This window comes from Balaenoptera musculus, chromosome 2 (genome assembly GCF_009873245.2).
Source record: "Balaenoptera musculus isolate JJ_BM4_2016_0621 chromosome 2, mBalMus1.pri.v3, whole genome shotgun sequence".
Lineage (NCBI taxonomy): Eukaryota > Metazoa > Chordata > Mammalia > Artiodactyla > Balaenopteridae > Balaenoptera > Balaenoptera musculus.
Window position 1 is genome coordinate 89,785,453 of NC_045786.1, and position 25,442 is coordinate 89,810,894.

General features: G+C 35.6%; 1 protein-coding gene across 8 annotated transcripts in view; it reads left to right on the forward strand.

Annotated features, from left to right (window-relative positions):
- TTBK2 (tau tubulin kinase 2) overlaps positions 1-25,442 on the forward strand; it is a 162,298-nt gene that overhangs the window by 74,564 nt on the left and 62,292 nt on the right. For 7 of the 8 annotated variants that reach the window (XM_036844336.1, XM_036844337.1, XM_036844338.1 and 4 more), the window contains 3 exons: positions 11,578-11,651; positions 17,324-17,464; positions 18,988-19,092. In XM_036844336.1, coding sequence (XP_036700231.1) covers positions 11,578-11,651; positions 17,324-17,464; positions 18,988-19,092 — 320 coding nt within the window. Of the gene's footprint in view, positions 1-3,084; positions 3,173-11,577; positions 11,652-17,323; positions 17,465-18,987; positions 19,093-25,442 lie in introns of those variants that run through there. The other variant, XM_036844343.1, reaches the window with a different exon arrangement.

Consider the following 25,442-nt stretch of genomic DNA (forward strand, 5'->3'; position numbering starts at 1 on the left):
AACTTAAATAAGACTCAGATTCTCATAAGATAATATTCAAAATGTCCAGAATACAATCTTGAATTACTCAGCTTAAAAAGAACCAGTGAAATCTGAACTCACATGGGAAAAGACAGAAAACAGATGCCAGTGCCAGGATCACAGATGTTAAAATTATCTCAAAAAGACTTTTAAAATCAGCTATTATGACCATATTCGAGGAATGAGTGGGAAGATAGAAAGTCTCAGCAAAGAAATAGAAGATATAAAGAAGAACTAAATGGAAATTTTAGAACAGAGAAGTACAATAATGGAAGTGAAAAACTCACTGGATGGGGCTTCCCTGGTGGTACAGTGGTTGAGAATCTGCCTGCCCATGCAGGGGACATGGGTTTGAGCCCTGGTCTGGGAAGATCCCACATGCCGCAGAGCAACTAGGCCCGTGAGCCACAATTACTGAACCTGCGCGTCTGGAGCCTGTGCTCCGCAACAAGAGAGTCCACGATAGTGAGAGGCCCGCGCACCGCGATGAAGAGTGGCCCCCGCTTGCTGCAACTGGAGAAAGCCCTCGCACAGAAACTAAGACCCAACACAGCCAAAAATAAATAAATAAATAAATTAAATTAAAAAAAAGAAAACTCACTGGATGGGCTTGGTAGCAGAGAGGATATAACAGATGAATAGGTCAGTGAACTTAAAAATAGATAAATAAAAATCCAATTTGAAGAATAGAGAAAAAAAGTTAAAAATAAATAAATAAGCAGCTTCAGAAACCTTGAGACTATCATAAGATCTAACATTTCTGTCATCAGAGACCCAGAATGTGAAGAGAATGGTTGTGGTGTGGCAAAAATATTTGAAGAAATAATGGCATACTGATTGGAAAGGAAGAAATAAAACTGTCTCTGCAGATGGCATGACTGTATATGTAGAAAATCCCAAGGAATCCACAAAAAATTCCTACAATAAATGAGTTTAGCAAGTGGTTCAAGGTCAGCCCACAAAAAGTAATCATATTTCTGTATACTAGCAATAAACAATTGAAAACTGAATTTTAAAAATATCCATTTATAGTAGCTCTCCCAAAATGAAAGAATTAGGTATAAATGTAGCAAAATATGTATGAGATCTCTATGCTGAAAACTGTAAAACCCTGATTTTAAAAAAAAGTAAGAAAATTTAAATAAATGGAGAGACATGTATTCATGAATTGGAAGATTCACTATAGTTAAGATGTTGATTCTCCTCAAGTTGATTTATAGATTTAAAGCAATAACAACAACAACAACAACAACAGCAAGAATCCCAGCAGCACTGTTTGTAGTTATAGAGAAACCAATTTTAGAATTTGTATAGAAAGGCAAAGGACCTAAAATAACCAAAACAATTTTGAAAAAGAAAAATGTTGGAAAAATCAAACTACATGATTTTAAAACTTAGTACAAAGCTACCACAATCAAGACTGTGATATTGGCAAAGGGATAGACATATAGATCAATTAAATAGAATAGATTCGAGAAATAGACTCACACAAATATGGCCAAAGTTGCAAGTGGAAAAAGAATAGCACTTTTGATAAGTGGTGTTGGAACAATTGGACATCCAAATACAAAAATAGTGAACCTTGACCTAAACCACACACATTATACAAAAATAAACTTAAAATGTACTTCACATCATCTTCCCAGACCAGGGCTCGAACTCGTCACCCCTGCATTGGCAGGCAGATTCTTAACCACTGTGCCACCAGGGAAGCCCTCTCATTTCTTCTTGTACTTATAATTTTTACTTTATATTTTGATTCAGTACTATTTGATGCATATTCATCTGTGAAAGTTATATTTTCATTTGAAATTGTCTCTGATAATAATACAATATTTGTCCTGATTATTGCTTCTGAACTGGAATTTGATATTGTCTTAACAACCTCAGAACCACCATGAGGATTAAATGAGATGTTTACATGTCCTGAGCACTAAATAAATGTCATATCTCAAAAATAAATAAATAAATAAATAAAATGTACCACATCTAAATGTGAAATATAAAGCTATACAGCTTTCAGAAGCAAACATAGAAAATCTTTGTGAGCTGGTGTAAGCAAGAAGTTCTTTCACATGATACCAAAATCATGATTGATAAAAGAACTGATGAATTGGACTGAATCAAATTAAAAGCTTTGCTTGTGAAAGACACTGTTAAGAGAATGAAAAGACAGATTATAGACTGGGAGAAAATATTTGCAAATCACATACCTGCAAAGGACTTATATTCAGAATATGTAAAAACTCTGAAAACTCAACAGTAAGAAAACAATCTAATTAAAAATCTTTAATGGGCTTTGGCAGAGAGGATATAGAGTGGAAAATCAGCTCAGCAAAAGATGTTTAACATAACTAGCCATTAGGGGAATGCAAATTAAAGTCATGGTGAATTCCTGCTGCACATCTATTAAAATAGTATAAAACTTTTGACAATACCAAGTGCTGACAAGGACATAGAGCAACTGGAACCCTCATACCTTGCTGGAGGGGATGCAAATCGATACAGCTCCTCTGGAAAACAATTAAACATATACTTACCATATGTTCAATATGGATTCACTCTGTGACCCAGCAGTCCCACTCATAGGCATTTAACCTAAAGAAATGAAAATTTACATTCATACAGAAACATATACGTAAATATTTATATTAGCTTTATTCTTAATTACCAAAAATATGTCCTTCAAAGAGTGAATGGCTAAATCAACTGTGATATATCCATACAATGGAATACTATTCTGTAATAAAAAAAGAATGAATTACTGATAAACACAACAATTCTTAATTTCTTCTTCTTAGGGAAATCACTTCAGGAACCTCCTAGTCTGCTCCAGTTAGGCCTGGTTATTTTCTATATTCACAGCTATTGTCCTTGGATCACCCTGCAGTGTCTTCCTGGGGACTCCCCTTGCTTCTCTCTTATATTGTATGCCTTGTTGAATCCCTTTCTCTTTTTCGTTTATTCTTATTTTAGTGAAGCACCCCTCTACTAACTTCCTGAGTAAAGGGTGCATGGGAGATATATTTTTGAGACCTCTCTTGCATATCTACCCTGATGTTAAAAAACACTGGCTGGATATAGAATTCTGGATTGAAAATAATTTTGCTTCAGAAATTTGTCTTCAGACTCACTGTAGTGGTTGAGAAAGGTAATTCCCATTGTGATTCTTGTTACTTTGGCAACTTGTTTTTTTCTTTTTCTCCAGTGTTGTGCCATTTGTGTATTTTCATTTAGTAAGCCAGGCTGTGTCCTTTATTGAAACTTGCAATCTTAAAGTTTTTCTTGGGAAATTTTCTTGAATTATTTTGTTGGTGGTTTCCACCCGTTTATTTTATCTATCTTCTCTTCTGGAACACCTACCTGTTATGCAGATATTGGGCCTCTTGTAGTGGTCTCCTAATTCTTTATCTTTTCTCTCTTTTTTTAAACATATTTTTGTAATAGTTTAGTACATTTTAAAAATAGATAGGGTGAGGAAATCATGCTCTTTTTTTTTTCATTCTAATCATAAAAGCCTGCTAGTTTTAAATTGGCCATTGTGATAGGATAGTCTTGTTTAAATGATGAAATTCCCTGTGATGGTTATCTAGACTGAAGAGTTTGGAAACTTTCTTCTGCCTTTAGCTCCTGGTGAGCTACTTAGAACCTAAAGAATTGTTAGATGGGCATCCTTATGAATGCTGATAGGAGCCTTTATTCCTTAGACTCCTTGGCTGAATTATTTTTCCTAGGGACTTGGCTTAGAAGACACCCTTCCTTCTTTTGGTATCACTGTCAAGTTAACTCAGTCAAGCTCCAGGCTCTATGATGTATTCTAATCTAATCTCTTGCTTTCTCTGTAATGCTTATTCTTCATTTTTATAAGCTATAATTTGATCTTGTATGCCTATATTGGTCTTGTAATACATTTATTGCTTCTAACAAGATTGTAAATTCTTTGAGGAAGGGGCCTAGCCTTATACTTTTCTATCTCCCATTGGTGTGGATATTTCATGAGTTATTATTAGGGTAGATATGGTTTGTTTGTTTTTGGTGAGGAGTGGGGAAATATGAGGAGTAAATGATAGATGGATAAGGAAGCTAATTTTGTTGTATCTTTAGCAGTCTAATTGTCCAGCTTTGCAGAATCCCCTTATTTGCTAATTTGTAATTGACTTGTAATTTGTTCTTTGAATTCCAGAACATCCCCATTTAGTGGGTTAGGGATACTTTTAGTTCAGGTTTTCACTTTATTACTAAATGGCTTCTTTTATTTAAAAAGAAAACTAATTGATGCCCATTTTGATTGATTTACTTTCCTCTAGCAGCAAGTTATGTAAAATTACTTGCCTTTTGCATGACGTTTTACTCTTATTAATATTTAACACTGGGATGTCGACCACCAAACCACTACCTGCCATAGTTTTAAGCTCTTGAATTGAAAGCAAGAGTAATAGATGATCATCTGAAATTGTAAGAACAGAAAGATTCTTTAGGTTATGTGTATTTACTTAAGCATATAGCATACCTCTTCCTTTGAGAAAAAAAAGAGCCTTAGATGAATAGAAATCCTTTCTTATATCACAGTTAAAACCTGTGTTTAACTAGCAAGGCCCTACTTTGCCTATAATATCTTTAGATATTATCTATCTAAATTAAGTCTACTTCTTTCTGTCTTTTTTGGGTGGAGATATCACTGATTATTTCTCTTTTGTACAGAGCTTGCTGATAGTCCACAAGCATTCCCTGTAGGGTTAGAGTGGTCAAGAGCTAGAAGATTTAAGAAAAAGCCTTAGTGGTGATATTTTGAGTGGTTGGTAAAGATCTGGTTTGTATGTTCAGGATTCCTTTTGTCTTTTAGCAGATTTCTAAGAGGAGACACATAAGCAGAAAGTTAAAATTGGTTTGTTGATATATTTCCATCCTGTGTTTTCTTGTGGTCAACAACCTATGATTCCTAGTGGTCAGTGCTGCCTTGCTGACTTCTCTTCTTTCTCTAGTTCCATCTGTGCACCAGATTCTGCTGCTCTTATTTGTCTCTAGGAAACTCTTATTTTAATTGTCTTGTTTATTTTTTCCCCCTCAGTGCCTGGCTAGGTGACTAACTTGCTAAATATCTGAAAATCTAATCCTGAGTATTAATTCGTTAATATTACCTCCTACAGGGATATTTAGGTTTTAAGAGCTGTATTTGATTTGAGGAGGCAAGGTTGAGGGAAATAAATGTGAGCAAAAAATAAGGTAGAACATTTGTGAGGGACAATAAAAAAGAAACAGACTTCAGAGTGTATAATTCTTGTTAAACTGAAGGAAATGAGGTTTGATAAGTAATGTAGAATGAATCTTGAATTCCAGGCTCACCATTTTAATCTTATTTCTTCAGGCATTATTGTTTATGGTCTCTTGAGCAGGCAAATGATAAAAACAGTTATTTGGGGGAGATATCCTATGAATAGGGTGTGGGCAGTGACATTATGGGACATGTTTGGCCTGGTCCACTGAAGTACAGTCAGATTTGACAGAATGGATGGTGCCAAAGAGAGGCACATGCTAGGTGAGCCTGGTCAGTAGAGCCAAGATTTGAACTTATATCTGTCTCCTTCCAAAATTAGTGCTCATAATCACTAAGCTTTAATGATAGTAATAGGGAGCATATATTGAGCATTTATTATGTACCAGGCAGTATATTAAGGATTAGACACACTTCTGATTTCACTTGTGCAGTAACTCTTTGAGGTAAGTGCTATCTTACTCTTCATGTGGCTTGTAGAGGTTAAGTAACAAACTAGCAAGTGAAAAAGCTGATATTTAACTCAAGCAGTCTTGAGCACATGCACTTTTCCTCCACACCAAGCTGAAAGATTCAGAGGTGGGATATGCTTTAGTTATATTTTGATGGTTTCCTTTGCTGTGCAGAAACTTTTTGATTTAGTGTAATCCCACTTGTTTATTTTTGCATTTGTCATCTTTGACCTTGTTGTCAAGTCCAAGAAAATCATTGCCAAGGCTGATGTCAAGGAACTTGCCCCTTGTGTTTCCTTCCATGAGTTTTATGGTTTCAGGTCTTATGGTCAAGTCCTTAATCCATTTTGATGGATTGTTGATTGTTGATGTTTGATAGTTGATTTTTGTATATGGTATAAGATAGGGTCTACTTTTCATTCTTTTGTATGTGGCTATCCATTCGATGCTCTTTTTTCCTGCGATTATCTTTTCCATATTGTGAACTTTATCTTCATGTTGGTTTCTTTCACAGTTGAGAGACGATTGCCCATAGCAACTGAAAGGGGGCTATATTCTTTCTCTTTAAATATAACATCGCTTCTCATAATTATATGAAGGTATTGAGTTTTGCTCTGATTAGAACATCCCTGAAACAATTATACTTGTTAGAGTAATATCATGCATTGATTATCTTAAGTCTTGAATATCTAGTTTTCTTTCCATCATCAAAGTGATCTCAATTTCTAGACTATTCTGATTGGCTTAGAGCAATTAATGCCCAGCCTTGCCTGAGAGTGAATCAGACTCATTGAGACAGTGGATATACAATTGAGGAAGATCGTTCCCCAAGGGAAATTTGGGTGCTGTTAGTATGGAGGAATGAACACTGAATAGTTAATCAAGAAAATGATTTATAAATATATTATCTCATTTAATTTTTTTCAATAGCTCTGCTGAAGAAACCGAGACTTGCTCAAGGTCCCGTAATTATTAAGTGGCAGAGTTGAAATCTAACTCAAAGCTAACTTTTTTTCTTTACAGCAGTATTGTGTCTCCTTCAAAGAAAAATAATAGGTTGTCCTGCATCATATATGGCATTAATGACCCTACCTTCTAAGATTCAAAAGTGATTTTCTACAGATTCCTTATTTAAAACTTAATCATCACAAGGTACCAAAAGTTATGGGGTACAGCTTAAGCAGTACTTAGAAGGAAATTTATAGCAGTAGACACCTATATTATGAGGCCAGAAAGATCTTCAGTAAATAACCTAACCTACCACCTTATGACACTAGAAAAAGAAGAGCAAATTAAACCTAAAGCAGGCAGAAGGAAGGAAATAATAAAGATTACAGTGGAAATTAATAAAAGAGAAAACAGAAAAACAATGGGGAAAAATTCACAAAACCAAAAATTGGTTCTTTAAAAAAATGAACAAAATTGACAGACCTTTAGCTAGACAGACCAAGAAAAAAAAGAAGATAAATTACTAAAATCAGGAATGGAAGAGGGGGCGTTTCTGCTGACCTTACAGAAATATAAAATGGATTATAGTAAGGGAATGCTATGGACTACATGACAAAAAATTAAATAATTTACATGAAATGGACACATTCCTAGAAAGACCTAAACTGTTGAAACTGACTCATGAAGAAATAGAAAATATGAATAGATTTCCTTCTCAGTCTCCTTCACCATTTCCTTTTTCCTTCCCTGACGTGTTGGTGTTCTGGCATTGACCCGGTTCTCTCAAACTATCCATCTTCTTTGGTCAGTCAACTCCGTTGACAATACACAGATCTATTACTTTATATAGTTGACCTCTGTTAAACTCTACCCCTAAATTTCTAACACAACTTGCATGTCCTATAGATAAATCAGTGCAAAATCCCCAAACCAGAAATCATTATCCTCTCTCATACTTTTGTCTTGGTTTATATTAATGCAGTTTACCTTGTCCACTTAGCTTAAGCTAAAGTCTTCCTTCACTTTCTTCTCTTCCATAATCTGTCTATTCTGTCTCTTAAAGCTTAACTTGAAAGCTTAATTCTCACTCCCAGTGCTTTAATTTGAACCTTCCTTATCTTTTACCTCGTCTGTTGTTTTAACCTCCTAATTGATCTCCCTGCCTTAATCTCTTACATAAATCAGCATCTAATGGTGAACAGCATTACCTTTCCAAAACACAGGCCAAATCATGTAGCTTCATGCTTGAAAACCTTTGAACTACCTCCTCCCATCCCCAACTGTCACCCATTATCTAATAATGAGTCAAATCTGAATTCCTTTATGTGGCATTTAAGACTTTAGTGTACTTTTCTTGTCTCAGCATGTCCCCCACCTGAGCCTACGTTTTAACTATTATCCAGCCCTCTAGCCTTGTTAACTCTATTAATTATCTTCCATATATGCTTGGATCCTTCACACTTTGTGTCCTCTTAAAATACTCTTTTCATATATTTAAAATTTAGTGATTTAACTCTCATGAAAAGCCTCATAAACAAAAATTTCACATCTTCTGTGTGTCCACAGCAATTTGTCTATCATGTAGGGCTCATCATACTGTATTACAATTTTTTGTTTATATATCTGGGCTGCGAATTCCTTGAGGGCATGGATCTTACTTAATTTATCTTGTATTCCTAGTGCCTACTTTAGTTTTTGGAACATAGTAGGTCCTCTTGTCTGTGTTTTGTCATAGTCTTTATTTATCTTTTAGTTTTAATATTTATTTACAAGGTGTTCCTTGACTTCAAAATCTGTTTCAATTGTTTCTGGCGTAATGGATAAGAACAAAGGCTCTAGAATCAAACTGCTCCATCATTTTCCAGCTGTGGGGTCTTGAACAAAGTACTTAACCTCACTAAGCCAGCATTTTCACATTGGAAAAATAGGGAAAATAATAATACTCTATTAAGTTGTGAGGATTAAATACATATAAAGCATTAATATAATGCCTAGCATAGTATGCTTCATATTATACATGCTTTATTAGTTATTGTTATGTCTATTAATTTGTTCATTCACAAATATCAGTCAGGTGTTTCACTCTTTGCCAGGTACTGTGGGGTAGGTAACAGAACAGACAGACATGGTCCCTGTACTTATGGAGTGATACCTCAGTTTGTACTAGTTATTATAAAAGTTATTTTAAGAATTGCACTAAGTGGTGGTGAAGAATTACTGTTTCAGTTAAATTGTAGTTTCTCCGCACTTCCAAAAATTTGTACGTATTTATTGAACTAACTTTATTAAGTAGTTTCATTAATTGCATATATCTAAAATATAAGATCAGTAGTGTACTATGTTATAATGTATGAGATAAGAACTCATTAAACTCTTACCTATAGCAGTGAAGATGTACCAGGGAATCCTAGAAAATTTGCTACTGACTTTGTGTTTTGGTTACCCTTTAAAGGGTCTAGTTTATTTGATTTTTATCGTTTTAAAAGTAGGGTGGTTTTAGTATCAAGAGATAAATAGTATTCTGACATGACTTATCATAAAGATATTTTAAAAAGGGCATTCCTAGAGGAGTTAACTTTTGTATGGCCTTTTGTTATTAGATGATTTAAACGTCTTTGTAATAGAGATGCTGTGTTTAAATGTTACATGATAGGAAGGTGGAATCTTGAGGAATGGATAATAAGAAAATACTTTAAAATGATTTTTTAATTGTTTCTATGAAGCTGAGGAAAAGAGTAAGTTACCAATAGGTGGTCATTTTAATCCTTTCATTCCTACTACAATTTATTAGATGACTTAGTTGTGTAAACATATGTAAAATATATGTAAAGTGATATACATACATTGTACACATTGTGAATTATTGTTCCCATTGCACCTGTTCTTGCTAGTTATGGCCCTTTTCAACAAAAGCACAGAGAATGAGAGAACAATGTGATAACCTAGATGCAAAAGAGAAGTGTGGAATTATTAACTAAATTAAATCTGCATTGTATTTATATTTTAAATCAGGCAGTGGACTAATTCTTTTTGATTGTTGGGATGTATTTCTTAATAGTCTATCAAAATTTGTCATTCTAGCTCTTGGTCTGTGACTTCCTCTCTTTCTAGGCAAGCTTATTCAAAGATTACCCTCATTGTCTCATGTTCCATTTACTCTTTAACCCATTATAGACTAGATTCTGTCCTTTCCACTCACCAGCGACTTCCTAATTTTTTATATTAATGAGCACTTCGTAGCCTTTCAGTAGTATTTGTCACTGGCCACTTCCACCTTAAAATGCTCTTCTTTGGTTTCTGTGATCTATATCCATTTCTCATAGTTTGCTCTGAGGCTGTTACTCTGTTTCCTTCATGGGCTCTTTTATTTCTGCTCATGCTTTAAATGGTTCATTTTCTAGAATTCTGTTCTTCGGTTTCTTTTCTTCTCATTATTTATTCTTTCAACTTGGAAATCTTCCATTAATGTTTGTAGTTCCATCTGCCTTCCATGAACCAATCCTTCCCCAATGTATTTCTGGAGTTCAGCTTTTTGTCTCAGCACCAGGCTTGAAATTACAATTGTCTACTGAATTCAACTGGTTGTCCTCAAACTCAACATTCTGATATCCCTTAAAATCTATGCAACCTACTATATTCTCTTATTTTGGTACAACTTTTACTTGTGCCAATTTCTAGTCAAAAACTATATCTTTAGTATCTCTCAGATTTATCCTATTTTTTAATCTATCTATAATACATAAGATTCAAAAAAAAAGGTTCAAACCCTTATTCTCTCTCGAGATATTGTAACTGTCAGCAGAGTGACCATTCTGCCTCCATATTTGACCTCTCTATAGTCGATCTACCTCATTGCTACCATAGTGATGTTCTAAAATGGAATGTTTTAAGTGTTTTTCTTTATCTTTTAGATGCTTCTCACTACACAGCAGTAGTTTCCAAACACCTGGATGTTTCAAAATCATCCATGGCCTGTCTGCTTTTGGGTCATTTAGAGAACTTTTGAAAGCTCATATCCTGTGTCTTCTGCCACAGATTCTGAATCACTATAAAGTTTAGGAGTTTTCAAAAAGTTTCCCAGATGATTTTGATAAGCAGCCAGGGTTGGAAAATACTGACTTATACATATGGTTCAGATTCCTTATCGTGGAGTCCAAGACCCTTCTGGATTTGGTGCCTGCCTGTTTCTCCAGCATCATCTCATTCTGTTCTCCCTCCCTTCATTCACTGTTCTCCAGCCTGATTCCCTCTTCTGGCCCTGGAATCCACCAGTCCTGATCCTCTTTTAGCACCTCTGTTTGCTTTTGCTGAATCAGGGGCAGGACCCTAGCCTCTGTCTGCTCCATCTCTGCTTCCCTCTGCATTCTAGCCACTAGCAGCTCCTTGGATTTCACATGTGGAACTCAGGTTGAAAACCACTGAGCAAATCCAAATCAATAAGGCCCAGAAAGATGAAGTGACTCACTGAGTCTGTAACGGTGAATGGCAGACCATATCTAAAATTCAGGGTTTATATTCCTAACATAGTTCTTATTTATTGCTCTACTGTGCTTTCAGATGTATCATGTCTGGGCAAGTTGATTTGAAATGACCTCTTAATTCTTTCCTTCCTAAATAAATTATCATTCATTTGTTCCCTCATTTATTTGTTTATTTATTCATTTAGTAAACATGTATTTGACTACACAAAGAGCAGTGTAGGATATGGAGGGAGATGGGTAGAAAATTTGAATAATACTAATCTCCTGTCCTTAAGGTTCTTAAGATAGGTCCTTTACATTCAATCATAAAATACTATACAGAAAAACAAATTATTAATTTTTAAGAAGAGAAACTGTAGTATAACCTTTTCTACTGTCTTCTTTCTTTCTTTCTTTTATCCAGGGAAAGACCATGTTTGTAGATTCATTGGCTGTGGGAGGAATGATCGATTCAACTACGTGGTCATGCAGTTGCAGGTAGGTTACTTTGAAAATGTGTCTTAAAATTGTCCAGTTTTGATCAAAGTACCTAATTATAGTAGATATGAATAAAATTAACAACATTCTTGGTATCATCTCAGAATGTTTTATACTATGCAGATGGAACTTTATTTAAACAGACCTGATAACAGATTTTTCCAAAGATGGAAGGGTTGTCTCTGGAAGGGTTGTCTCTGTCAACTATTTAGTTGATGCATATCTTCATTGATTGTCATCATTGCAAAGTTTTTGATCCTCACATGGATTGCTGAATATAATATGAGTTTTGTCCTGTCCCTGTCCCTTCCTTCTCCACCTTTCACTACCTTAAGGGCTCTAGTTTTCCATTTTCACGAGTATCAACCTTGACTGCTTGAAAATTTAAGAATAAGATGAGATAGGGGAGAAATGCCATTCCTCTTTCTCTTTATCATTAACATAGCTCTGTTCCCCTATCCTTTAGATGGAAAGTGAAGTTGGGTTGGGTAGCAGATGCAAGAAATTCAGAAAGGGAGCATTGAAGTAATGACTACAGCAAGGAGAAGAGGGAAATCATCCCATTCTCTCTGACACTGCGTCTGCCCCTGAATGAACACACACACACACACACAAACACACACACACAGAGCTCTGAACCTGTAGTCACCATCAGTGTGTAAAAGCCATAGTTCAGGGACTTCCCTGGTGATGCAGTGGTTAAGAATCTGCCTGCCAATGCAGGGGACACGGGTTCGATCCCTGGTCTGGGAAGATCCCACATGCCGCAGAGCGACTAAGCCCGTGCGCCACAACTACTGAGCCTGCGTGCTGCAACTACTGAAGCCTGTGCGCCATAGAGCCCATGCTCCGCAACAAGAGAAGCCACCCCAATGAGAAAGCGCGCGCGCCGCAATGAAGAATAGCCTGCGCTCGCTCCAACTTGAGAAAGCCCACTTGCAGCCACAAAGACCCAACACAGCCAAAATAAATAATAAAAAAATAAAATAAAGGCCATGGTTCACTTTGCTGCCTAGTTTAGGGTTCTCAGTGTTTCCCTTCATCTTTAGCAAAGTTTGTTTTAGGCATTTGGTTCTTTTATTTTATTTTTTCAACTTAGCTACATAGTAGTGATTTCAGAGACATAGATCCTGGCCTAAATTCTTCCTCTTCTTTTTTTGTTTCCCTCAGCTATCCTTCAGCATTTGATTTAGATCTATAGATATTAATCTCCCTGCAGACTGTAGCCTTAAAGTCTTTGAATCATGTGATTCACTACTCTTGAGCCAGCATAGTTTTGTTTCTTGAAGTAGCTATCCCTGTATCTTTTTAGGTCATTAGTATGGACCATTCTGTCTTTCACTTTGACCAATAATAATATAACTTTTTGTATGCTATTTTATAGTTTTTTTCTGGATTTATCATGCATCTTATTTGATCCTTATCATATCCCCTGAGGAGGATAGGACAGGTTTTATCCCCATTTTGCAAATGAAGAGACTTAAGCTCAAGGAGGTTTGTGGTTTGCCTGAGACTGACTAACTTGATGGGTGTTAGGACTTGATGGAAGCCTGAGGCCAATATTCTTGGCACAATAAAACTATTTTTGTCTTTTGGCTACTACTGACTGGAGAACATGGACAGTCTTTTTTAGTCTGCAGTCTCTCTCTCAGTCCTAGCATATACTCGGTTTTATTTTATTTGCACTTACCTTAATCTCACTTTCTGGAAATGGGAAGGCTCCTAGTCTGGGAGAACTAAGGAGGCTGGTGTATATCAGATAGCGATGGGTTTTGTGACCTTTGGCAAGCGCCTATGGACCCATCCAAGAACCGTTCGATTTGGCTTGCATGCTGTATTTTTTCCTGTCATGAGAAAATTAACCCACCATTAACCTCCCATCCCTACAGTTATGGTTGACTTGATTTGAGGCAAGACTAAAGCTGTTATAACTGTTCAAGGGTTCTTTCTCTTATTTGGCATATTGAAGATGACTGCTGGGGTTTCCCACATATATTTTAATAAAATTTATATGCTCAGACCCAGCTTCTCACTGACATTTCTAATTTTTTCTAAAAATCCTCATTGTTCTGAAGTTAACTTCAGTCTTTTCCTCCTGGCAATTCAATTATATAATATCTGCCGTTAAAAATTTTAAGGAATAATCCTGTTTCTCTTGTAGAAATTCTAGCTATTTACCATTAAAATGGTTCTGAAATCTAATAGGGTTCAAGCAGTCACACATGTTTCTTTTCTCATTTCTACTAGGAAGACCTTGGCCAGGTCTCATTTGATATCCTGTCACCATTGAGGCTTTACATGATCATCCTTAGTATAGCCAAAGGGTGATATTTTGTGATAAGCATATCACCTAGGAAGGGGCAAAAAATGTTTTGAATCCTGTAACCAGTACAGATATAGATCTAGATTGCCTAACATCAGGACTGCTATATATTTTTAAACTTTTTATTATTGTGGAAAAAATTAAACATAAACAAAAGTAGAGCGAATAGTATAATGAATATCCATGTACTCACCACCCAGCTTCAGTAATCATCAATATATGGCCAATCTTATCTGAGGTGTAGTCTCCCTTTCCTCTCCTTCCCCAGATGATTTCAAAGAAAATCCAAGGCATATTTTATCTGTAAGTATATCAGTATATATTTCTAAGAGTCAAGGATTCTTTTTTTCCCCACTGTTAACCATAATGCACAGTAATATCTTAATAACATCAATTATCAAGTCAATCTTTAGATTTTCTTGATTGTTTCTCTCCCTTATTTTTTTTTATATTTGTTTTACTTGAATCTGGGTCCAGACAAGGTTCACACATTGTATTTTGTGCATACATATCTCTTAAGCCTCTTTTAATCTTTAGGTTCCCTCTCATTTTTTTTTTCTTACAGTTTTCTTTTTGTTGTTTGTATTGTCATTGATAAAAACAGAGTCATTTGTCATGCAGAAGTTTCCATATTCTGGATAAAGTTCCCAGTGATTTTTCTCTTAGGTTTTATCAACCCATTAGTAATCACTGCCTAGATTCCTTACTTCAGGGGGGTTGCAAATATACTGTTGTAATTTTATAATTTCTTCTTTGTTTATTAGCTGGAATTCTTTAAAAAGCACTCCACCAACTATTAGGTTATCCTAAGGTACATTTCACACAGAAGGGAAGGACTAATGTTTGATTCTTTTATTTAAAAGTTTTCAGACTAATGAGTTGGTTCCTCAATACGGAACTTTGATAGCATCCTTACTTTCTGATTCCTCTTAATGAGAAATGGTATTTAGAGATGACAATCTAGATGCTATGGGTGCCTGCTGCAGTTGGGTTGGTCATTGTTTTAAATTCTTTTCAAGTGGATAGGTTCAGGATTTTTTTTTTTAAAGAAAAAATATATCATAGTTCATACTGATATTTCCAGTTCAAATTTGTGGCGATAGAATTGCTGGCATGTAACTTCTTTGGTTTTATATTTTCATCTCTTTGCCTAATATATGTAGATGAAATGATATGGTTAGAATTTACATGAGAATAATCCAGTATATGTGTGTAGGAAGGGAGATGTTGTGTGTTGCATAGGGGGAGGGGAGGAGTGGATAACAGATGAAACAAGATTGGCCATTAATTGATAATTGTTAATTCTGGGTGATGGATAGGTATATGAGAGTTCACTCTTTCTTTAGCGGCTGCATAACAGTCAGTAAGATGACTGAACCATAATTTATTTAACCATTTCATTTATTGATGGATGTATAGATTGTTTTTAGTTTTTACCTGTAACAAATAATAATCACCTGTAATATATACCCTGAAGTATAATTTGGTGGATCAACCTGCATGTATGTACCATGTTAATAATTCTTTTCCCCATACCCTTGCCAGCTTTGTTTTTATCTTCTCAGATTTTGTTAATTGATACCTTAGATTTATGTTTTAAAAGATTTAAAATTTAAAAAGCATTACTAATATCATAAATACACTTTAATTGATTTCCTTTCAAAAACTTTTATGATGGTAGAATTTGTTTACAAATAAAGTTCCAGTATTACCTTAGGTATATATTTGGCAGTCAAAATACTGATTTTTGAAGAAAAAAATTATTGAAATGCTAATAAAAGTTATTAGGTACTCTCATGGGATTATAAAACTCATTGCCCTAGATTATCAGTCATTTTACATTTGCTGAGGATGTAAAGAACAATAAAATAAATTCCACTAACATTAAAAAATAATAAAAAAGTTAACTACCAATTAATGCTGTGGGGAAACCACATTTTTAAAGAGGATATGAAGTATTAAAGGCTCCTGACTTTTCTGTAATTTTTCAATTCTTGTATTACTTGATTACTATTTAATATTTTATTTTAAATGGTATTTAAGTCACTTAAGAATTTATTACTTTTTCAGAAGTGAATTAACTGTCTTTAGTTGAGGTAATGGTATTAGTGGTATTAATCCCAAACACACACTATAAAATTTTGGGTATAGAGAGATTAGGATGTTTAAATCCCCTTGTAATATAGGAGCCAGCTTCCATTCTTTGGGAGGTGGAACGGCAGCGTCCTAGCCTGCTCTTCTCATCAGATTGCTTGTTTGTTACCTATGCAATAAGGAATCTTCTGGGTAGAGCAGCACTGTGCAGTGGAAAAAGAACACTTTCTAGTCAAACAGACTTAGATTTGAAAACAGTTTTACCTTAACAGGTCAGCATTATTTAAAGTCTCTGAGCCTCAGTTTCCTCATCTGTAAAACAGGAATAACAACTTCTATTTAGGGTGCTAGGGACTAAATACAGTCATGAATGTAATACATCTGGCACAAGCTAGATAAATTCATTGCTTTTATCTACTGCTATAAGTAATCGAGTGTTTGTTTCATATCATTTTTATTTATAATAACAGTAATTAGCATTTATTGAGTACCTAGTGTGTGCCAGACGGTATTCTAAACACTACATGGATCTTGTTTAATCCTTACAAAACAATGTAAGGTAGGTATTATGGGCCCCATTTTATAAGGAAACTGTGACACAGAAAAGTTAAGTAGTTTGTATAGGAATATGTTAGGCAATAATGAGGAATTACTGCCCTGTGTATATATCTTTTTTAAGTAATCAAGACTATATTTTGTTATAACATCAGTGACAAAGGGAAACATGTTGACTCAGAAACATATTATAGATGTAGAATAGACAAAGACATATACTGTATGATATCACTTATATGTGGAATCTAAAAAAATACAGTAAACTAGTGAATAAAACAAAAAAGAAGCAGACTCACAGATATAGAGAACAAACTAGTGGTTACCAGTGGGGAGAGGAAAGTGGGGGTAGGGGCAGTATAGGGATAGGAGATTTTTAAAAAGGGTTATTATGGTATTATATGAAATCATATGTGTGAAACTTCAGAAAATTGTGAAGTTCTATAGAATTTAAAGAATCCTTCATTCAGAAAAAAAAGTTAAAAGAAACATAATATGTTAAAAAAAAAACTTTGGTTATTCTTAAATTTCTTTGAAATGTTCATGCATTATCTTAAGAGAATCTCTTCTCTTGAGTGAGAGGCTCATGATTTGGGTAAAATCCTTGCTATTTCAGTCAAAACATTTTTTAATGGTAAATGAGCAATTCTCTACTCTTATACGTTTAGTACAGTACTTGAAAGTGTTTATTTGGTTTCCACAGGGTCGGAATCTGGCGGATCTACGCCGCAGCCAGTCCCGGGGCACATTCACCATTAGCACTACTCTTCGGTTGGGTAGACAGATTCTGGAGTCTATTGAGAGCATCCATTCTGTGGGATTCTTGCACCGAGACATCAAACCGGTAGGGGGCCTTTTCCTCCAGATCACAGAATGAGTTTGCTTGGTACTCTTAATCTTATGATGGGACACAGTAAATTACAAATGTAGCTTTCTGTATTAAATACAAGGTAGTATTTTAATTTCTGTGGCAAAGATGTAAACTTAAAGTACATGTAACTTGCCTTTTAATTTAAAAAAAAATGATAATTACAAGCTATAACTTATAATAAAGAGCTTTTCCCATACAATGAAAATGTTGCTCAGCAGCCAAATTAAAAATTATTAATGCTTCACTATTATTATTATATGTGTTAACATTGTCAATTACTTAGCCTTACACCTAAATTAATAGTTATTCTTTGGATTTCTTTTTCCTGATATTGGTTAAAAATATATACATATGTTGCTTTTAGGTGTTGGCATTGTGTTCTTTGAACTATTTCTCAAGTGACAAATTATACTTATAAGAAACCATCAATTATGAAAGAGCTTGCTTTTTCTCCTGAGTGCTACAGTGCCATATATAGTATTTTTTTCTATTCTGTTTTTTCTTAGAAATTGTCATTTCTGTAACTGTGAAATATGTCTTTATTTTCTCTTTCTTGGTTTTTGTATTACAAGGGGAAATGACCCATTTCTGATATGCTGTATTTACTATAAATTTATCATATGTTGGTTGTTGCAGTTGAAAATTATTTCCATCTGTTGCTACATGATTTCTAAAATTAAACAGTTTACATGAAAATGCCAACTAAAATTAACATAGTTGAGTCAGACTTAATGTAACGTAGATATCTCCTGCTTTTATTTTTATGTCAAGTTAAACTTCATTATTTGAGAACCATGGTGATTGAAGAGTTCCCCTTTTGATTAGAAAGCTCCCTAAGTAGAACAGTATTTTAAAATAAAACAGTATTTTAAAATAAAAGCTAACAATTCTATAACAATTTGACTTTTGACTTTTTTTTTTTAAATAAATTCCCTTATATACCTATCTTTGCAAGTCTGTGGTCATTTAATGTTACATATATTTTTATTAAGGGAAGAATGCAAAGTGTATTTTCCTTAAGTCTGTTTTGAAATGTTTCCTTAAATTGTATTTTAATTTTTACATGTAGTGAAATTCAGGTTCATGATGCTTATAGGAAATTCATTTCAATTTCTGAACTATGTATTCTATTTTGCTCACTCCTAGTTCCTCCCATTTTTAAAAGTAAGTAGTGACTAAGTCATTTAAGTAGTGACTTAGACTAGAATTTCAAGGAACTTAGAGTACTGATTCCAGTTAAGTCAGTGTTGTGTTTTATGTAAATTTATACAGTCACATAAATTTTTTGTTGCTCAAAGTTCACCTGATCCTAGGCATTAATAGAACCCACAGCAAAATTATGTATTAATATCCAGTAAACATCATTGACTAGAATAGTATATTTGGGACATGTGTATTATATAGAGTTTAAATAGAAGAATTAAAATAGAGGAAGGATAAGGTATAAGGACTAAGTATAATAATAATATGTATATTTTCCTTCTTTATTTTTCTAGTCAAACTTTGCCATGGGTCGCTTTCCTAGTACATGTAGGAAATGTTACATGCTTGATTTTGGCTTGGCTCGACAATTTACCAATTCCTGTGGTGACGTCAGACCAGTAAGATTTTTCATATTATTAAATATTTGAGAATTAACTTATTATTTATAGTATCACGCTTTTTAAAGAAATGCTAATTGTGTATCAGAATGGATGTCATCCGAGAAGTATCATATAGATTTTATGATTACTTTATAGATGGTGTTAATTAATTTTATTATTGAGAGTTGTGGCTTTTAAAAGCATGTACATTAGACGCAGATTTAGAGCGGTCTTATAAGAACACACATTACCACTTTAGCATCAACGGTCTTTTTGCAGTCTGAGTCTCTTTGTACACCCTACTCTTCTATTTCAGTTACCATATTTTTCATACCCAGAATTTCCATTTGGTTCTTTTTAAAAATTTCTCTTTAGTGATATTCTCTGTTTGATAGGGCATTGTAATTATACTTTCCTTACTTCTTTAGTCAAGCTTTCCTTTATTTCTTTGAACATATTTATAATGCCTACTTTGAAATCGTCTCCTGTTATATCCAACAGGAGAAGAATGTAGTCATTCTTATAGTCAGTTTCTGTTGCCTACTTTTTTTTTTACATGTATGGGTCACACTTTCCTGTTTCTTTGCCTGTCATATTTTTTTGTTGTTGGAAACTGGACATTTTAGATAATATATTATAGCAATTCTGGGTACTGGTCCTCCCTTCCAGGGCTTGTTAGTGTTATTTGCTTATTTATATGTTTAGTGACTGACTAGATTATTTTATCCTTCCCCCACATCCCAAGCACATAGTGTTAAGTCTCTCTTGTTGCCCCTGAGGGAGGTGCAGCTTTGGGTCTGCCCACCGTCACCCTGGAATGACAGTGGCACTGGTAGGGCTCTCCTCCACGCTTTTTCTGACCACATCCAGTTATTAAACCTGCTGATTGCTGGCTGATTGCTCTGTTGCTTGAAACAGTGCCCCAAGACGTACATTCCTTGACAGACTAATCCAGTCAAATTGTGGCTCCTAAAACGGAATCGTTTTGGGTTTTTTTGGCCACTGCTGCAGGCTTGCAGGGTCAGTTCCCTGACCAGGGATTGAACCTGGGCCCTCAGCAGTGAGACCACAGAGTCCTAACCACTGGACTGGCAGGGAATTCCCGTCTGAGGTTATAGTTTGATGTTTGTTCTGACCCCAGAAGGGCTCCCCCACCTGTCTTGTTCCCCTGGTTCTCACCTGGCCAGCCTGTAGTCTAGGCTGTATCCTCAGATCCACAAATCCTCCCAATTCGCTTTACTATAACCTCCACTATTTATGAGAGGGTCTTAAGTTTAATTAACTTCACTGTTGCAAATGAAATAAGTTCCTTTGGGAAGAGATTGGGAGATATCTTTTTTACGGCGTTCTTCTGTCCGCAGACAAAATCTCTGACCGAGGGCTCTGGAGTTGGGGGTGAGGACTATGGCAGACTTCTCTCTGAGTGACATCCTCTCTTAGGAGCAGGGCCCTCTGGTTGAGATCGGGACAGTAGCCTGAGGTCTCTTGGCTTGACTCTCCTGGCATGGAACCACTGCTTCATGAGCCAGGAGAAGGGCTTTTGGGGCCCCAGTATTTTCAGCACACCATGCCCAAGGTAGAGCCTTCATTCCATGAGTGGAAGCTGGGTGCAAGTAAGGGGCTTCCACCTCTGTACCATGCTTGCCCATGACAGCCTCCTCAGCAACAGGCAGCTGGGAGAAGATGAGAAATGCTGAAGTCCTGCTCCTACACGAAGAAAGCTCTCTGGCTCGGAACTGGGGAAGGAGGGAGCCCTGTGTTCTCGGCTGCAGCATCCTGGAGTGGAGCCACCCCTGCTGATCTGGAAGAAAGGAAGGAGGGGGAGCGGTTTTGGTTCAAATACCATAGACTCTAGCTTTTCTTACTGACTTTTCATGAATATGAAATAGCTGTTTCATCATTTGTTGTTTGCTCGAAGGACCATTTCCAGAGGCTATGGTTATTTTTTTAAATTATTTTTACCAGCTTTACTGGGGAGCAGGTCGGTAGAGCTCCTCATATTGTCATACTGGCAGTTGATCTCCCCCTACATTTCTTTAATGTCTACTTTTATTTTTAATTTATTTTTTAATTGAAGTATAGTTGATACAATGTTGTGTTATAATGTCTACTTTTATACTTTTTGTTTCAACTTGGTACTGACTATGATTTTCATTTCTAGCAGATTAGTTGCACAGAAGGTGAAACACTGGTTTTAAATGAGCTAACTATGTAATAATAGACTTGTATACAATAAATGTAAATTATATTTAAAATATAGGCACATGAAAATTTAAACACCTAGAAATTATAAGAGAATCTTTTTGGTTCCGGTGAAGGTCTTGCATTAATAGATAGCAAGGCAGGTGATGAATTTGGGTCCAATGCAGCTTATTAGACCTGAATATATTCCTGGAGTCTCATTTCTATTACAAGTATCTTTTTTTTTTTTTAGTTTTTAGAATATTATGAGGTTATTATTTATTCACTTATAAAACACTTATTAAATGAGCACAGATTATGTGTGAGGCATGGATCTAGGTGCTGGGACTGCAGCGGTGAACAGCAGACCAAAATGAGGTTCTTATGGAGGTTATATTTTAGTGGTGAAGACAGATAATATACAAATAAATACATAATTTTAGATTGTGATAAATTCTACAAAAAAAAAAACAGCAGAAAGCAGGGTATTGACATAGAGAGTGATGGGCAGTGAGGCTAGGAGACTATTTTAGAGGTATTAGTTAGAACAGACTTCTCTAAGGAGGTATTGAGTTGAGAGTTGAATGAAGTATGAGAGCAGGCTGTGTGATTTTTCTGGAAAGAGAGTGCTCCAGGCAAAGGGAAGAGCAAGTGCAAAGACTCTGAGGCAGAGTAAGTTTGGTATATTCAAGGAAAAGGGGGGAGGCCACTGTGGCTGTAGCATGGCATAGCATAGTGTGGTGGGTAAGTGGAGAGAGACGAGGTTTAGGAGGTTGGTAGGCCCCAGAATGTGAATCATTTTGCCAAGAGATGGATTTTATTCTAAGTGTGATAGGAAGCAGGGTTGTTGCATAATATGTTACATGCTCTGTCAATAAGCTAACTATAGAGTTATATACAGAAGTAGGTTATATTTAAAACGTAGCCACATGAGAATTTAAGTGCCTTGAAATTGTGGGAAGACTATCTTCAGTTCTATCAATGTTCTTGTATTAATTGGTAGTCGGGCAGGTAAAGAATTTAGTTTCTATGTAGTGTATTGGATTTGAATATATTTCTGGAATCCCACTTCTATTCTGAATAGCAGTTTTTCAATTCTTAGGACTTTTTTTTTTTTTTAAATCACTCTGTGAAGAAGAGACTATTGAGAGCAAGAGTGGAATCAGAAAGACAAGTTAAAAGGCTAATGCCATGGTCCAGTGGTCATTGCTGGTGGCTAGGACTTAGGGCATTAGGGTGATACAATGATCATGGTGGAAAATGCTTATATTTAGGATATATTTTAAAGGTGTATTTAATAGGACTTCCTTCTGGATTTGATACTGAAATGTGAAGGGAAAAGAAGAGTCAAGAATGACTTCTAAGTTTTTGTCCTGAAACCATGATAGAGATGAAGGCTGAAGTGTGGATTTGATGAGGGAAAAATGGAAGTTCTCTTTCTTTTTTTTTTTTAAAGCTTTCTTAGTTTTTTGTTTTTTGTTTTAATTTTTAAAATTTTTAAATTTCTGGCTGCATTGGGTCTTCGTTGCTGCGCATGGGCTTTCTCTAATTGGAGTAAGCAGAGGCCACACTTCGTAGCGGTACACGGGCTTCTCATTGCGGTGGCTTCTCCTGTTGCGGAGCACAGGCTCTAGGCACGTGGGCTTCAGTAGTTGTGGCTCGCGGCCCCTAGGGTGCAGGCTCAGTAGTTGTGGCGCATGGCCTTAGTTGCTCTGCAGCATGTGGGATCCTTCCAGACCAGGGATCGAACTCATGTCCCCTGCAATGGCAGGTGGATTCTTAACCACTGCACCACCAGGGAAGTCCCCGGAAGTTCTATTTTTCTAAAAGTTAAGTTTAAAATGCCTCTTAGATTCTAGATGGAAATAATAAGAAGTTGACTTGATATAGTAATCTGTAGCTCAAAGGAGATATCAGGGATGGAGATAATATAAATTTAAGAATCATTTGCTCCCAATGTTTAAAAGTAATTTTAAAAAATGGAACTAGATTAGATCAGCTAGGGAAAAGGTATAGCTAGAAAAGAAGAGAGGTCTGAGTCTGAGCCATTGAGACCCTTTAGCAACTTGATAATGGATGGAAAAGAACTATGAATTAGCAAAGAACAGTGGGGAGGAGGATTGGCCAGTGAGGTAGGAGGAAAATCAGGAGAGTGTGGTATCTTGAGAGCCAAGTGAACAAAGTTCTTCAAATATGTGGGGTGCTACTGATGCTACTGATAGGTCAAGGAAGGTAGGAACTGAGAACTGATCATCTGGATTTGGCAAGATGGAAGTGACTGGTGACTTTTATAAAAGTGACTCTGTAGGGCAATGAAAACTAAATTGGAGTAGGTTAAAGAAAGTGTTGGGGAGAGGATGTGGAGAAAGGGAATATAAGTAAAACAGGGAAGTAGTTGTAAGGGAAGTAAAATCCTTCCCTCCTTCCCTAGTTCATTTTTTAAAAATGTCAGCTATTGTAGCATGCTCGTGTTTTAATATTAGTAGTGCTCCAGGAGACATGAAAAAAATTGATGATGTAGGACAGAGCAGGAACAATCATAGCCAAGTTCTTGCAAGCTGTTAGGGGAAGGAATCCTGGCACAATGGTGAGGATAGCCCATTATTAGAGCAGGAACACTTCTTCCACTGTAACTGAGAAAAGGTAGAATAAATGGACACAGATACAGGTAGGCATTTAGATTTGGTGGTGGAAGTTGAAGTTCTCTCATGGCTTTTATTTTCTCAGTGAAGAAAGAGACAAGGCCTTTTGCTGAGAGTGCAAAAGGGTGTTGGAGGTTGAGGAGAGAAAAGCACGTGTGAAATAGTTATCACGGAAGGGGAGAGAGCAGACTGACTGGGAAAATATAATAGATTGCTGGGCTGTGCTGAAAGCTCATTTGAGTATGATGGTAATTTAAGGTAAGATTGTCAGTACAATCCTTTTTCTCCATATACTTTTAACTGCTTGTTTAGAGGTACAGTTTAGCCTATGAATTGAGTTTAACCAGGGTTGGGGTCAGGTTAGCACTATGGAAGAAAGAGGGAATATCATTGTGGTTGAATGTAGCCCAGGCTGTGTAAGGAGTTAACTTTCCCTTTATTTATGTGTTAATAGCTAGTTCCTTTTAGAGTTTTTATGCCAGTAGGATTTCATAATTTTCTTTAAAACTCTTAAATCTCAAGTAAAATTACTTTCTGACTTTTTGGATCATAATTATGATTGAAATCATTTTCTTATATTGTTCCACTAATATAAAATCAAAAGTTGCCTGTGTAGATTTCTTTTATATCATACAATTTTGTTTATTTATTGCTTTTAAGAAACTTGAATTGAGTTGCTTGGATTCTCTAGGTATGCCATCATGTTATCTGCAAAAACCAATATTTCTTTTTTTTTTTTTTTCCTTGCTATGTGTATTCTAGAAGAGTGTAAAAAACATATATAAAAATTTTAAGGAAGAATGTCAGAACATCCATGGCCTCCATCTAGGTTAAGAAATAGTTCATTACCACCTTAGAAGTGTTCTGTGAGTCGGTCACTTCCTGATCACATCCCTTTTCCTTCTTCGAGCTCCTTCAATGGAGCTTCCTGCAAAGATGGAAGTGCCTGTATGTGTACTGTCTTATATGGTAGCCACTAGCCACATGTGGCTATTGAGCACTTGAATTGTGGCCAGAGCAAGTGCGGAACTGAATTTTAAATTTCATTTAGTTTTAAGTTGCTATTATAGTGGCCATTGCAGCCATAACCTACATTCTATATTTTGCATTAACCAGTCCCTTGCTTTGCTTTCTTCTTTCTTCTATAGACCTGAGGGTACTTGTTTCGGAGTATGGAGCAGATTCAGGGAGTTGTTGTAAAATAGTACAGTTATCATGTACCCGTCACCTAGCTTCCCCCTATGATGACATCTTACATAATCATAATACATTGTCAAAACTAGGAAACTGTTATTGGGATACTATTATTAACTCAAGTACAGACCTGAGTCAGATTTCACTATTTTTTACATACACTTTTCCTTTCAGGGGAGGTGTGGTATATGAAATTTTATCACACATATAGATTCATATAACCAACAGCCCAATCAGGATATAAAACTATTCCATCACCACAGAGAAACTCCCTCAAAACATAAATGTGTATTTATTTTTCCAAACTTATGATATAGGATCGTCAGTCAGAATGCATTACAAAGGGAATAA